Source organism: Pyrgilauda ruficollis, unplaced genomic scaffold, assembly GCF_017590135.1.
Source record: "Pyrgilauda ruficollis isolate IOZ18807 unplaced genomic scaffold, ASM1759013v1 scaffold2, whole genome shotgun sequence".
NCBI classification, from domain to species: domain Eukaryota; kingdom Metazoa; phylum Chordata; class Aves; order Passeriformes; family Passeridae; genus Pyrgilauda; species Pyrgilauda ruficollis.
This window is the reverse complement of record NW_024519206.1, coordinates 20734662-20750756: the sequence shown is the minus strand read 5'-3', so window position 1 is coordinate 20750756 and position 16095 is coordinate 20734662. Positions and strand designations below refer to the sequence as shown.

General features: G+C 36.0%; 1 protein-coding gene across 1 annotated transcript in view; it reads right to left on the bottom strand.

Annotated features, from left to right (window-relative positions):
• The window catches only part of ANO10 (anoctamin 10), a 123090-nt gene that overhangs the window by 42122 nt on the left and 64873 nt on the right, over positions 1-16095 (bottom strand). The window contains exon 12 of the mRNA XM_041466681.1: positions 860-976. Within this exon, the coding sequence (XP_041322615.1) occupies positions 860-976 (117 nt within the window). The remainder of the gene's footprint in view (positions 1-859; positions 977-16095) is intronic.

The window sequence follows — 16095 nt, the reverse complement described above, 5'->3', positions numbered from 1 at the left end:
AAGAACATGTTCATGTAAAACCACCATCTGAAGAGTGAAAATATCTGAAATAACAACAAATAGAGAAACCAGTCTCTGCAGCTCAATGCTGGAGTTTTTATTCTTAGTTTGTTTTCTGATATGTAAAATAGCTTAGAAATCCCATCTAGCATTGTACAGTCAGAAACTCCTAAAGAATGCCACCATTGAAAAACCAGCTCTGTAGTATCTCTGTATCCTACTGAAGCCAATCCCATGCAATTCTTCTCTTGTGATCTCCACCACTGACTCTACAGAATTATTGGTTAAAACAGAAATTTTCAGTAAAACAATCTGGTTTCTTATTTTCCTAAATTGCTTTGGAATGTTTGTTAAGTATATTGTAGAATACACTTTTTTACACAGTAAAATGAGAATACTGTATGGACAGTAAAATAAAACAACATTACTATTTCCTCACATGTATACACTTCTCAACACAATTATTTCAAACATGTTCAGACTGTTTACAATTTCTGATTAATACTAGAGCCAAGTTAACTGTTTACTTGTGATGGTATTTCAGAAACGAAAGAAATTCTGGTGTTGTAATAACACCTCTAGGGGATGAAATGAGGTTTCACAGAGCCCAATGTCCTTTAAAAGTGATAATATAAACAAAGTATGTTTGCACACACAAGGACAACAGACATTATAAGGTGTTACATTACCAGTCACACCAGGAATTTCAAGCTGTCTGAAAGGGCACATCATTTTTCTGGTGTGGATTTGCATATATTGGTGGGTTGAAAGGACAGACAAATATGTCAAAGCTCTCTGCCCCACTTTTTAAGTAACGATGGATTAAGAGAAAATGAAACTGCATCTGAAATGCTCTTACCTGTTGTTTGAGAGCCTCTAAAGATTCAAATTCCAATTTGGCGAGTTTCATCTGGATATCTCTTGGTTTATCAGGAATTACAAATGCCATGATAAACTTTATTGCTAGTAGCAAGTGCTGTGAAAAAAAAAGGAAAAATAAAAATGTTGGTTTATAGTTTGAATCATGGAGAAAACAGCATAATATTCCTGAATTTTAGTAACAGAGGTATAAACAATGATTTCTTCTGACACGTACAACACAGCTTACTATAACCACATTAAGCTTCAGCTACTCCACATTTTTTCTGTTTGCAGTCATTCATAATTTGAATCTAAACACAGATAGTCTGCCTTATTTCCATAGTAATCCTGTTTTCACTGTATACTATAACATTCTAACTGAATTTTGTATTTGTGATTCCAGATGAAATAATAGCTTTTAAAACATATTATTGGTGTATAGGAATTGAATATAGTATATACTGCATCCAGTATATACAGTTTCAGAGAGAATTTTTTACATGTATATAAATATATACATATATAGACACAAATATAATCCTTAAAGAAGTGGCACAGTCATGAACAGAAACTTTTCAAGAAATGGAGAAACACTCCATTTATGTCAAATTAGTAATAATTTATTGCAAAATTTTATAATCTTATTTAAGAGAAAACAGTAATGAAGTTCTGTTCAACCTAGTCACTGAGCAGTCTCTAAATTTCACTTAACTATGCACTATCTCACAAAACACAAATGCCAAACTGTCAAGGCAGTAGTTTTGTTTTTTCATTTATGTCAACTACGATCTAAATAATAAATTCTCTTCTCTCAAGGCCTGAGCTGACGTTATGCTGCATATTTGTAAGCAGGAACTTGCTCCTAGCTGAGAACACCCTGACCAAGATAAGGCAACACTCATATATTTGTGCTTAACTTCAAGCACATGCTTACGCTGCCATGATGATACTCATGGAGGTGCTTAAATTTAGGTAGCACATCCAAACTACTCCCCAAATTCCCCTGATTTTTTAAATATAAAATGAAGCAGAGCAGTGCTCATCTCTCAAATACCATTTTCCTGAACTGTATGATCTTGATGGACTTGGGCACATGAATAACAACATAACAGACCAAAAATCCCTCAGAGCCTGGTATTACACAAGCAAGAAGCTAATGAAAATACTACAGACTTCACAGGAGCTGTGGTGAAACTCTAAACAAGCCAAGAGGTAAGAGTTAAAGGGAAAAGTACGATTATGGTAACAAGAGAACAATGACAAAGAGCCATATGTTAAAATAGTTCTTAAAATGTATTGCAGAAACGCAGTAGGTCTATGAAACAAACATTACCTTCTTTAAAGAGGTGAAAGGAAGGCTGAAAATTTATACAATGAACAAAGACTAAAAGTTTAATAAATCAACTGGCATTGATTGCTGTGTAATGCAATGGTTACTACCACATTATTAAAAATTATGTAAACAGTACAACATTCTCTCCCTCATCTACATTTTCTTTTCTCCCTCTAGTTAATACTGTCTGCTACTAAGAAAACTTTCCTCCAAAAAAAAAATTTATAGCAAACAATGTTGGTTTTATGCCAAAAACACACAGCAATAAAACATGTATCAGAGTCAGCTTTGGAAGAATCTCTTAAATGGAAAAAGGCAAAATGTTGAAAACAACAATTGAACAAGACAAACAATACTGCTATGCAGAAGTCATAAGTAATCACAGGTTGAAGGGGAGTAACTAATCCACAGATAAAATTTTGGTATGTAAATGTAGAAATAAAGAGATCAACTTGGGAATTACTCAAAACTAAATAACAGAACTGGGCTAAAATCTTATGCTTAAGGCAGAATTAACAAAAAATTGAGGTATTTGGAGAAGGATATTTATCTGAAAAGTTACAATGAGCAGTTAAAAAGAGACTCAGCATCACACAATGTCACTTCTAGATGCCTAAAGTCCTTTGCACTGGGGTTCATCTCACATTACTCAACCAAAAAAAAAAAAAAAGTATTTTTGAAATCCTATTAAGGAGTGAAAAATCAAAGTTTGCAACTGTAATTATTCAAGCACTGCCTCTTGAGGAATTTTTAAAACATGAGCCAAGTGAGTAACTTTACACAGAAACTTCAAAGTAGTTCCAAATTCAAACAGCTTTTAAGAAAATACAACAAATAATTTCAAGGAAATGTAAATAATATTACAGAGGATAGAGACTGACTAAGTTTTTCCCTTTTTTAATACACATGAGGAAGGAATGGAAGAGACATCTAGGGAAACCAGAGCAAAACCCAACAAAAACACTGCAGTTAAGGCTGGAAACCATTGTATCTTTTAGAATAAATTCAGAAGAGCAACATGTTTTAAACTGCTTCACTATGTAATGACTTTTATTGCACGATTAACTAACTAGCTGCTTGTCAGAAATTAGTTTTCATGCAAGCACTACTCAGCCAACAAACACAAGGATACAGTCTTAAACAAGAAGGCAGGACCTCTGACTCATCATCAAGCCAGAGAGGGATCAGAAGTTGGTGTACAGATGTGGAAAGTCACTACTTTTGCCTGCCCCACTGTCCAGTCTTTCCTAGGCATCCACTAAAGACCATTGTTAAAAAAAATAATTAAAAATTACAGGGTTAGGTAGACCTTTGTTTTACTCCTCTGAATGGCTTTTTAATGTTCTTTTCCCTCCCATGACAAAGCTTTACCAGTCATAAGGTGCCCAGACTGTGGGGGATGTCCCTGCGTGCAAGACCTGTGACTTCAGAAACCACACTGGACTTAACAGACTGCAAATTGAGCTCAAGCCCACCTCATACCTCCTGTGAACCTGAAAAAAGCCATCAGACAAACAGCCTCCCTCGGATAACTTTTCCAGCTGTTCATATTTGCAAATTTAGAACAGTATTAATAAAACTGTCAAGGCGGAACTTATGAACCTGGGTCATGTGATCCATGAAACCTCTTGAAAATAAATGGATCTATTTTATTAACAGTTGGTATTTAATTTTGAAATTGTAACTTGACAAAGGAAATGTAAGTAGTTATTCAAGAGAAATTGAAGGAAAAAGTAGGGAGTAGAGCAGTTAAGTTCATTATACCAGGCACATTCCCATACTGATTTCTTAATCTTGTTTAGTATAACTCCTGGAAGTCAGATCCACAGAAAGCAGACATCTGCTTTCAAAAAAGAAATGTCTAAGGAGTATAGTATAAATCACCAGAAGACAACAAGATGTACTTTCATTACATTAACACTAGTATAAATATGTTATAAAACCAAAATACTAAAGTTTATCCAAATTTTCTATACTAGCGTAAACGTATTTGTTCAATTTCTTCATAAAGCTGGTTGTTAGTTTGGGGCTTTTGTTTTGGTTTGGTTTTTTGTGGAAATCAGGTTACAAACCCAAACATTATTTCTATCTGCAACCATTAAAAAGCAGTGAAAGGCAAGAACATGCCTTTCATGATTAAAATAGGACTATTCCACTGCAAGCAAAACCCAGGGTAACATTCCCACAAGCTCTAAGTTCTCCAATGCCAACAGCAAAATCCCCTCTTATTTTGCAGTGAGCCAAGTGAGCATACAAACAGCACTGAACTTCTTCCCCCTGACAAATGCAGTGCCATCAAACTCTTGTGGTCCTGTGCCAGGTGCTTGGTGAGCCAGAAGAACTCAATTCTGTTCTGCAAAGACACCAGCAAGAGCAGAAGCAGCAGCTGTGTTTTGCAGCAGTGGGTCCCCAACCTCACCTCTTCTAAAACAAAAATTGCCAATTAGGGCTAAATTCCTGAAATTATGAACAGCTAATCTGATTTTTATAGTGGATTTACCACAGCAATTCCTGACAAAATCTACTCAACTGAAGAAAAAAAATTTAAAAAAAAAAAAAAAAAAAGAACACAAGCAGTAGCTGTGTTGCTGGTTAGCTGATAAAGTGCATTCCAAACATCAGCTTGGGGAGACATTAATAAAATTTTGCATCAAAAGCCTATTTTATAATCTACTACTTATAGAAACTTTCAATTAACATCAGAAATCTGGACCTAGACCACCTAGAACCATGCTCTGAAGCAAGGAGGTCTCTGGTTACTAACTCTGCACAAGTGAAGAACCTACACAAAAGCCAACACCTGAGAACAGCTCCTCACTTGAACCTCTGTCCCCTGTTGGCCTTTGCCAGAGGAAAGCATCACTGCAGAATCATGTTGCTGTCAGAGCAGAAGGCAGGCAGATCATTAGCTTCCTTGCTAGGACTCCAGATCACAGTATTCTGACATTAAAATAAGCTAAGTTCAAACACTAAGAACAGGCAAAAAACAAACAAAAAACCAAAAAAACCCAACACCCCCCCCCCAAAAAAAAAAAAAAAAAAAAAAAAACAAAAAAAAAACCACAAAAAAAAACCAACCAAACTTTGTCTTTTAGTGGCAACAGTCTTTAGTTTTGTGGGTCTTGCATCCTTCTGAGAGGAGCAAAAAAAGCAGGAGGAAAGTGACAAATAATTCTGTCAAGGGAGCAATAGAGGCAAGGAAAAATTTTCATAAAGTTCAGGAAGTTCAACTAAATTAAACTGTCTTTAATAGATATCAATAAATTTATGAGCAAACATTTCTTCAGTATACATAAGAAGAAAGCATGACCAAACCTTCCTTCCCTCCAGTAGGCTTCAATAGAGAGTCTTGCTAATGTGACAGAATTATCACAGCTGAGGGACTTTAAAAAGGGCTTTTCTTCTGCTACTCTGACAAATACTGCTTTTAAAATCACATATCCCCTGCATTATTATAGAATTTTTCTTTCAAAATTTTATTTTGTCCAAAAACATGTCCAAAATCCTGGGGGAGGAGAGGTGAGAAATGACAAAGAAGTTATTACATGTTGGGTCTATTTCATGGCTTCTTCACCTCTGCCATTAATCTTCTCTTCCACAAACATCCACATGCACACACTCACAATCCTAACACCTGCCACGATCTGTAAGCTCCATCTACCCTATTTATTTTTATTTATTCCCAAAGCAGCATAGCTCATTTCTCCCTCATTTCAGCATCCTCCCTGCTGAAACTCCAGGGAAACACTAGGACTGAAGTGCAGCCTTCCTGCCTCAGATCAATGCCTCTTGCCACTCCAGCACAGTGAAATGTGTCTCAGTTCTCAACTGGAGTATGCTCAGTACAGGTGAAAAGTTCATGCGCTTACACCGAACGTGCTTCTTCAAGACACCACAAAGCACATAAACCAGAGATGTTTCAGAAGCTTGTATCTTTACCAAGTTGGGACAGTTTTCTAATAGGAGCATCCCAAAGCACATTCTTTAGATCAGAATGAAACTTCTGTCAGCCTGCACACTGCTACCTCAGAGCACAGATACGCCTCAAAACAACTATAATCTAATTTTTATATATTTATAAATTGCGTATCTTTATTTCTTTACCTATAGATCTTCAACTTTCACAAAAGGTGAAAGGCATTTATTTTAAATACAAAGCCTCAAAACTCCATACTTATAAGAGCCTGTCCAGCAGCGAGAGTTTCAGCCTGTCCCATTAAAGTGTGGCTGAGGCAGATGCAAGTGAGCAGAAGCTTATTACAAAACGTGTCGGGCAGCATGAGCAGACAGCATTTTCTGGTCCATTTATCATCTGTAACAGAACATCCATTTCCTCCCCTCACATCCTGAGCGCACACACACAAAAGCTGCCCAAGGAAACCTGGCAGCTCCATTTCTGCCAGCATGTTTCACGGACTGTCAAGAAGGGCAGGGGCAGATCACCCATCTTCTGTTGATCGCACCAGCACATCTGAAACCGAGACCCGCTCAACAGAGTACTTAAGCTTATGTTTAGTTTAAAGCATATCTATGAATATACTTAGGTTCAGAAAAGCATTTAAGCCTGAAAATGCCCAAGTCATTTGCTGAATCTGGATCTTGAAATTGAATGGCTGAATCACGCTTTCTTTTTTTCCTGGAGGTGGCTAAATGTGACATGTATTAAATTAATGAGTTTAAAAGGAAAAATGCCAGCTTGCACAGTGTCTGCCTGTATTTATTTGATGATTCAGGTTGCCATTTACACTGCATTTACACTTCAGAAACTGTTTTAGGTAATGCAGAAATCCTGGTCTGTATTTTTACTATAAATCCACTGTAAAACATCACAAGTAGAAATCTGTGCTGAAAAAGATACCAGGTTTAATATGCAGTTCTGAGATATATTTCAAAGTAGAAAGTATTAAACTGCATCGTGAGAATCTGGGTTCATTTCACCAACTCTGGCCTCCAGAAGCACTGAAATACACCTCTTTCCAGGTAAGTCTGTCTTATGCCTTAAAACTAATTAACTGGTTTCTCTCAAAGAAGCAAATTGATTCTGAATACTACAACTTCTTTATATACTATCAAAATGGAAAAAAAAATATTCTGAATACTACAACTGCTTCATATACTATCAAAATGGAAAAAAAAAATAATAAATAAGATGTTTCCAGACCAGCACTGCTGAACAAAAGACTAACATATAAGACAACAAGAAAGGTTTTTTCTAAGTAAACAAAAAAGAAAAAGTTAAGATAATCTCTAAGGAAACAGATTCTGTGCTCATGTTTCCAGGAAGCAACTGCAGAAGCAATGAGTTAAGCAAAGCAAAAAATAAAATACTGCAAACATCATCTCCTGGTGAGGAAGCTGGTCTTTTCTGCCCTTACATATTTTTGTACTCTCCTTCTGTTTTCAAGAAGATCTCTACAAGACTGCTTGGAAAGCAAGCACAGCAATTCAGTCCTATTTCTGAAACTTAGTCCTGCTCTTGGAAAACCCTAGAAAGTATTTAAATTATAATATAAAAATTCTATTAAATATATAAATTAAAAGATGTCAATTAAATAGACAAATATTTATTATATCAGGGGAAGTCACATAAATAAATAAATATTCCATCAAAAGATACACTAATAAACTCAAAAGCACAAGTAATCTGATCAGTTACATAATTGTGACTATTTTTCTGTCTTATGACACTATTATGCTTTCTAGTAATTCAGTATTTTCTTGAAAAACAAATTTTCTCATTATTTATAACTTATTTTTACTAGTGTTTAAACCACAACTGTTACATATTATATTCAGCCAGTAATGAACTGAAGCATTATCTGTTTTTATTAGACTTTTGGAAAAGATTTAGAAGCTCCACTGTTCTCTGTCATTTTCTCCAACAATAACAATTAAGATGTGAAACAGCCAAAAATCAATAGAAATTTTGTCACCAACTTACCTGGCACTGGAAAAAACCCACTAGTTCATTACTTCTCACCATTTACATATCTGTTCAAGGCTTTTCCAGACTTTTTTACACTGGGATTTTAAGCCTACCTTCGAGACTGAAGTATGAAAAAAAGAGGGCCAAGTGCTAGTAGAGAGGGTGTTTTATACCAAACCATACATGCATACCCAAGCAGCACTTCCCCCTCTCTCCAGGGAAATTGCCATTTTTTAAATCTATCACTACAAATTAAGGATTCAGCATGTTCTACAAACACCTGCTGAAAGAAAAAATTCTAAATAAAAGATCTTCTGGTATCAGTCTTCTATACAGATTCCTAATTCACTACAGCTTGGGAAAAAACAGTTGACCTAATAATCTTGTTGTATAAACACAGCACATTCTGTGACACAAAATATTTTACAATACAGCACACTTGCAAAACTGTCTGTATAAAAGCCTCTATAAAATTCCAGCATGCACAAACATTGTTTCAGACATGTTACAGGAACAAGATTTTTCTCACATTCATTTAATCCTGTAGTCAATTTAGAAGACATGAAAAAAATCACTGTAGGTGTAAATTTGTCTTGGAGGTTGTAAGTATCTGCTAATGGTTAATTTTACAGTAACCCAACAGTCTTCAAACTAGCATGATAATACACCCATCTCTATGTTACCATTAGGTAATCCTGAAATGTTTTGGCAGAATGCTTATCTCAGCTTATGGCCAGCGTTTAATAGGAGCTGGGATGAGAGCTGCCAAAAGCCAAATTAGCTAATGCTGAATGTAATGAACAGCAGAGCTTTGATCATGCTCTGAAATAAATTCTAAGTGAAAAGTGGAAAGAAGGATGCCCATGGAATTAAAATTGACAGTATGATTAATACAAGCCATATGAAGGTGCCTCTTAGCTGATTGCTAACGTTACATATTGGCTTCCATACCGACAGGTATAGTTTACTGTCAAAATGCCCTAATGCTCCACATCAAAGGAGGGAGTGAAAATTGCCATTTTATATTAATCTGCAAAACTTACACTTCTTTCCACATTTAAGTCCTACAATTTTCTCTGTGAAAAGAGATACAAGGAAATTATGGCATGAGTCACTGTATTTATGCATTATAAGGAATTCTGTTCACCAGGGCTCAAAAATTCCTCCTTGGTTACCAGACTAGATGACCTGTGATTAGAAAGGAGATAGGAAGCAACATTTCTGCCAGGGTTTTAAAACTACTGTTAGTTCAGTAATAAACAGAATTTGTCACTACTGCAAATATCACAGATTTTAGGAAGTCTTTGTTCCCGTCTCAACCAAACCTCACTTGTCCTAGTCCAAGCTGAACTGAACAGATATAAAACTTCCAACTGAGCTGTGGACAGATTCAGCAAAGATACCAAAAATGTACACATATGAAAGCAAATCCACTATACTTCAACAGCCTTACAGATGGTTTTCCCAAAACTGTGGTGTGGTTCTGGAGACTGAAAGACAATTAGACTTATCTGACGGTTTTTTTCCAGTTTCAAAAATGGTGATAAACTGGTGATGGAAAAGGTGATGTTGCATCTATATTAGAATTTAAGCTATTTTAAACATTGAAATTTATGTTCTGTCACCTTGACAGCAAGAAACAAAAATGGTAACTGGTGTTTAGTTTTAAGAGCAAAGTCTCAGCCAGCCATTCTTCAAGATGATACACACTTTATCTTTTAACTTTAACTGTGAATAACAAGTTCTCCAACTAGATGCATTACATTATATTTACAGCCACTTGCTTATTTCTCTTACAACTCCCCAGCTTTAGTCTTAGGATGCTTTCAAAGCTGATTCACAACAACATTCATCTTAGTGAAAAATCTCTTTGCCTCACAACACCAAGATAAATAAAGAACTATAACTGAATAAACATATTTTAAAGAAAACATAGTGTCTCACCACACTGCCAATGCATCTTCACTGAATGAGTCAAGATTTTAGTGTAATGCACAGCTTTCTTCCTACTGTATTGCATTCACCCTGCTCTAAGTGGTTTGCTTTGCTCTACTTCTGTTTGAAGTTGTAAGTAAATTCTGTAGGACATGGCACATTTTTTAATCTGGACCAAAAGGTGACTCATGCAATGTTAAATAATAAACAAAATGTCACAGGCATGACTCATCAGAGAATAAACCAACAGTATTGCAATATATCACAGTCTAATCTGCAGATTAATTGTCATCTCTATTCCTGTGCAACTTTAATCAAAACAAATTAATTGAAAAGGGTCCAATAAAACTAGCTAATCTGAACCAATTGTGTAGGGAAAAATCACAACTGACTATTTTTCATATTGGGAATTCATCACCTGCATTTCTTCCTGTAAAAACTAAGGGGTTTTTTTGTCAGAACTATGTGAAGTCAAATAATCCTTTGCTTTTCTATAAAGGTCAGGAGGAAAGCTTTCCATTCAGCTGGAGTATTTTATTAAACATTGCAGCAGGTGTTTGGATATGCTGCCAACTCCTAAAAAGCTTTCATTAAAACGGTGTCTTAAAAAAAAAAACAAGGACCTATACATCCTCCTCAAGCCCTCTTTATCTGTCTTTTCTCTGGATGGGTATTCATAAAACTACACGCCATTTTCTCTGTTTTGGAACACCATTACCTGCCCTAGCTATAAAAGGAGTTCTTCATCATAGCTGCTGGAAGCTAGCCATGCAATTCTCACATCAACTTTTATGGCCATGGCAGATCCCTGTAACAGAGTAGAGCCCAAAGTTTAGCCTTAGCTTCTAACCTGCTTCTTGGGAACATAATTGGTTGTTCAAGCTGACAAAAAGAGAATCTTTAACTGTGTGCCAAATTCACTTTTGAGACAAAATACTGCAGTTAATGCTGAACTCTTTGTGTCATATGCAAGTAATGGAGTTTTGCAGCAGAAACACACCTCCTAACTTTATGCACTCACGTAAAAGCAGCCTAAGAAACACTTCCAGAACTGCTTATGTCTTTAAGGAATGCAAAGCCCTTGGAAAGGTGTATTCTTCACAAGAGAGGAAGAACAAGCCATGCTCTACACAGTGGCACTCAGTGATTCTATCAAGTCCTTCTGTCAGCTGAGAATGTGAGTCAGAATGTGAATCCCAACACAAAGATTACAAAGCAGTAATTTGTATACACTGGGATATACATAGCTCCATCAGTGTAGTACTGTTCTCCAAAAATATCAGCACAACCCAACACTTACAGCTTGACAAATTCAGTGGGCATTTGTGACATCTCAAAATTCACATTTGAAACAGAAGAGGTTGTCAACTGAACTCTGATGTACAAGGAGAAAGTAATACCAGCAAATATGATAATACATCAACAAGTACCTTTACTTACTTACAAATTTAAGAGTTTTTTTTCTGAGACTTGGTAGTTTGGCCTTTGGAGCTACAGTCAGAACAGAAAATGAAAAGTTTAATCTCAGTGGTGTAAGAGTTTTGACAACATGTAGTGAGCACAATTTCTCATCTCCCTACAAATACCAAACCTGAAAGAAAAAAAAAAAAACCCAAAAAAAACCACAAAAAAAACAAAAAAAAAAAAAAACAAAAAACCAAACCAAAGTGAACAAAAAAAAAAAAAAAAAAAAACAAAAGGAAAAAAAAAAAAAAAAAAACTCAGCATCACTTTGGTGCTATGAATAGTCCTATTTACAGGTTCAATTAGAATTTTAAGACCATTTGGAGAAAGACCAACTTGCAGCAAGGCTCAGCATCACTTTGGTGCTATGAAACATTATCATACAGGAATAGTGTCATGGATTGACACTGGCACAGTGCCAGTGCCCCCATGAGAGTCAGCCATAAAAACCTGCAGCTGACTTGTTCCATGGCAGAAATGATCTCAGCTAAGAAGGACACTTTCAATTTAAAATTAAGTAAGTAATAATTTTGAACATGGTTCTGAAATATATCTCAAGAATCTCAAATGGCTAACACTGAGATGTCAGACAAGATCCAGGATCTTAGTAACTAAATCTGAACAGGTCCTTGTTTATAACAATGCATGCAAGCAGAGACAGGTGGAAAACAGAGACACTTCACTCATTAATCTCAACAGAACTGACTCAGGCTGGCTTGAGATTCTGAACAGTCCAGGGACAGAAGGAAGCAATCACCTCTACGTGTGACTTTAGAAGCTCTGCTACTAATAATTCAAAGAGGTAACACCATACCAAAAAGAAGAGCACCTCAGCTTCAAAACTCATTCTGGGAATGAGAGAAACCTGTGAAGAGGCATGGCCTCACTATAAGAGTAATTCTGGCAGCAGTGACTTGGGTTTCCTGTGAACCAGGATGATGGTATTAGAGAAGTATGTATCCCACAGACTCTGAGTTTTGAATCAGTCCTGGGTCTGCACACAGAGACTGATGAAAAGCAGGTATTTACTTTCTGAATCTGGGAACCATTTGTACTTACTGATTTGCCTTATGACCAGACTGAAAAGTAACACTCTTTCTTCTCTTGAGTTAAGAAAATGCTGGAAAATAAAGTATTCTACAGTGCCTTGCCCTTTGTTTGTAGATGAAGCAAGTTACTGCTCCTTTTATGTTCTAAGTGTGGATAAGAAGAGTTCTTCAGGACAAATGAGAGAAGTATACAGAAAAAGGCAAAAGCAGGTACAAGAAATGTGAATGTACAGGACTGAGCAAAGCTGGTGCATCAGGGCAAGACTTTCTGCAAACAGAGCATGCCTTGGAATGGACTGTGATGCCCCAGCACTCTGCCAGCTTCACTGCCCCCAAACAGCAATGTCAGCCAGTTTACCATCTCCACACCGTGCTGGCTCCAAAAGGGACAAGATGACTCCTGGTGTGCAGAAACAGGTGCACACCTCTAAAAACAGGCAGTCCTGGTAAATTAATGCAATTAATGTCTTCAAAAGAAACACTCTTATAGAAGTGAAAACACTGAAGGATCACAGCATTTCAAATCTTTCATCCAAACAGACTCCCTCAACAGTCACACAAATCTGAACTACAAACAAAACAACAGCACTGTGAACTGGCAGAACATGAACAAAATTTTCACTTTGTTGAGACCCTGCCTTTTCCCTTAGAAGTTCTTTAAGAGCTGATACTTGAGAGTAGAAATCTCTAAAACCTCCTGGCCTAGATTTTATCTTTTTTTTCCCCCTTTTTATACCCTTGACCAAGTGTTGTTTGTTAATCTAAACACACACATCCTTGTGTACTAAAGAATTCTTCCCAATATTCTCAAAAAGGTTAAAAAAATACAATGGGAGGACTTTTCCAGGAATGCTTGAGAGGTCTGGCAGTACTTTATATATGGGGTTTTATGGTATAACAATTAAGGAATTATCTTCTAACTTAGTAAATTGTTACACAAAGCAAAAGGTTAAAGTCATGTCAGATAACAAACAGGCTCATAAATCAGTTTGGCTATTTAGATTTTTTTCCCTAACATCTCATCCAACATTTTTACTTGGAGAAGAAATATGTCTCAAACACAGGAAAAAAATTTCTCAGTCAAGCAGTATTCAAAAGTAAGACCTTCCAGCATGACAATAATCATTATGAGAATAAAATCGAGTGTATTTTTCCTTCAAACCAGGGGAACATTACCATTCTTTGATAATACTGAATGGTTTTGGGTTAGATAAAATGACTTCACTGTATACAGCAATCTAAAATCCATTTTTATGATGACACATTAAGCACCACAGATACCAAGTTCTCTGAAGCCAGAAACAGCATCTCTACTAGTCAGCAGACTAGCTCACTAGACCTTGTTCACTTTCAATGGGAACAAGCATATTACTCTCACATCTGAAAAGTATCTAGACTGTTTTCAGAATTTACAGGGATGTCAGATGTAAACTAGTAAAGTTCCAAACACTGTACTACTTCTGCTTTTGTTTTATGTGATCATGAAGGCAATGAATTTTTTTTTTTTTTTGCATACCTATCTTTTAACATTAGTTACTATGTTTCAGACACTGTGTCAATGAACACATAGCACATGTATCTCACCCTATTTCATCCAGGCCCAGACTTTTAGAAATTTGAGTTTTCTACTGTTGCTTTACAGGGAAGAGATTATTTTCTTTTAAATAATTTTGCATCTTTCCATGTTGTGTTTACTCATTTTTGCTTAACTTCTCTCCCAGAGACAAAAAGCATTAGGTAATACAGTTCTAAACAAAAACATTTGAGGATCATTAGTGTCCAGAATGCTTCTGAAGATATAAGCTGTTCTTCAGAATCATTACTCTGCCAAGATGAATACTCAGACTTTGAAGCCAGGTAAATTGCAAGAGTATTTTTGTCAAATTGCCTTGCCTGAAGTGAATATAAAACACACTTTAGAATTCTAAAATATCATTTCTGAAGGAAAGAAAGCCATTGCAGAAAAGGTTTACTTAATTATCCTGTAACACTGAAAGAGAGACAAAAAGATACAGTTGTATTGATTGGAGAGGTGCTTTGTTACCCTGTTCTGTCAGAGGTTAAGTCCTTGATCTCATTAAGGACATGCTTGGTTGTTAGTAAGGGTAATTTTTCTGACAATACTCTGCTTTTGAGGGACACAGATACGATTTATTTTGGTTGGGTTAAAAGTTCACCTCTCCATTTCTTTCTTTTCTTTTTATTACCCACCATGCCAGCAATCTTATCTTCACATGGCAAATTCAATTTTTTTGTCCTTGGATTTTTTTTAAAGCTTAAATATATATGGCTGACCTTTATTTTAATTTAAATTCTCCCTCATACTTTCAGAATGTTGTCAAACTTGTTATCTGCAAGTGAACTTGCTGTGGCACCGTAAAAGTAGCATTTTTTTGCCCCATCGGCAGCAGGATATGTTTAATAGGATGACTTACTAGGCTGCTCTAGTCAATGTATAATTCACTCTGCCATTTCTCAACATACTCCCTTTAGAAATGTACTCTAATACTCTTGTGGCCCAAAGCTCCTGAAGTGCTATGCCTCAGGAGCCCCCAGTTCTGTATCTGGTATTAACAGTGAGGATATAACCATCACACAATTAACATGCCTCCTGTGTAATCCAAAGACTGATGCACAAGACCCATAGTTTGCATCCAACACAGCAATCGTGGCCCATTCCAAACAGGGTATAGTAACAGTTTAGTATTTAGGTTTACTGCAATCATTAAGGAACTGCTATGAATAGAAAACCTACGGTGATGGCTCACATGTTGTTTTCAAGTGTTATGTGTCTTCTCTTTCTAGATATTTATATAGCAACAGCATTTTTAAAAAAGATTCATTTAAAACCATACAGTTTTCTGAATATATAATACTGCTTGTAACATTACACATAGAGCTGTTTTTCGGAATGCATACTTGTCTCTTAAATGCAGAAAAACAACAGATACAGCCATTATTTGCTTCAAATATAATACACATTTTCTTGACAAAAAACACTTACATACAGTTTCTGCAAGTAAGTCTGGTTAGACTGTGTCACTGGGAAAAAACTGCTATTAAGATCAAGGATCCCTTGCATTTTTCTGTAAGGCAATAAGGAGTTGTAAAATCCAATTTTTCCAGTAAAAACTTCCAACTGAACAGAATTTATTAAAAAGCACAATGCTAATCAAGGCTTGGGCTTGTTTTAATGTTCTTTCTTTTCCCTTGCTATGAGACTTATGTTCAATAGCTCAAAACTAACATGCTAGAAATGCCAACCAGGTCTGCTATCTAAAATGCACATGCTGTAACTCTCAGTCAATAATAGGTCTAGGAGAGATGACAGAACAGATGTGCACTCCCTCTGTAGTGCATCATATTTCTTCCTTGTATGCACTTAGATGCTTCCCAGTGGACAACCTATTCTTCAATAACCTGTATGAACTTCTGTTACAATCTTCTGAATAATAGATCAACTTTACACAAAGTAAAGTTCCTTTATGAATTTTGCTTTTATATATTCACCTGCAAAGTAAACCCTT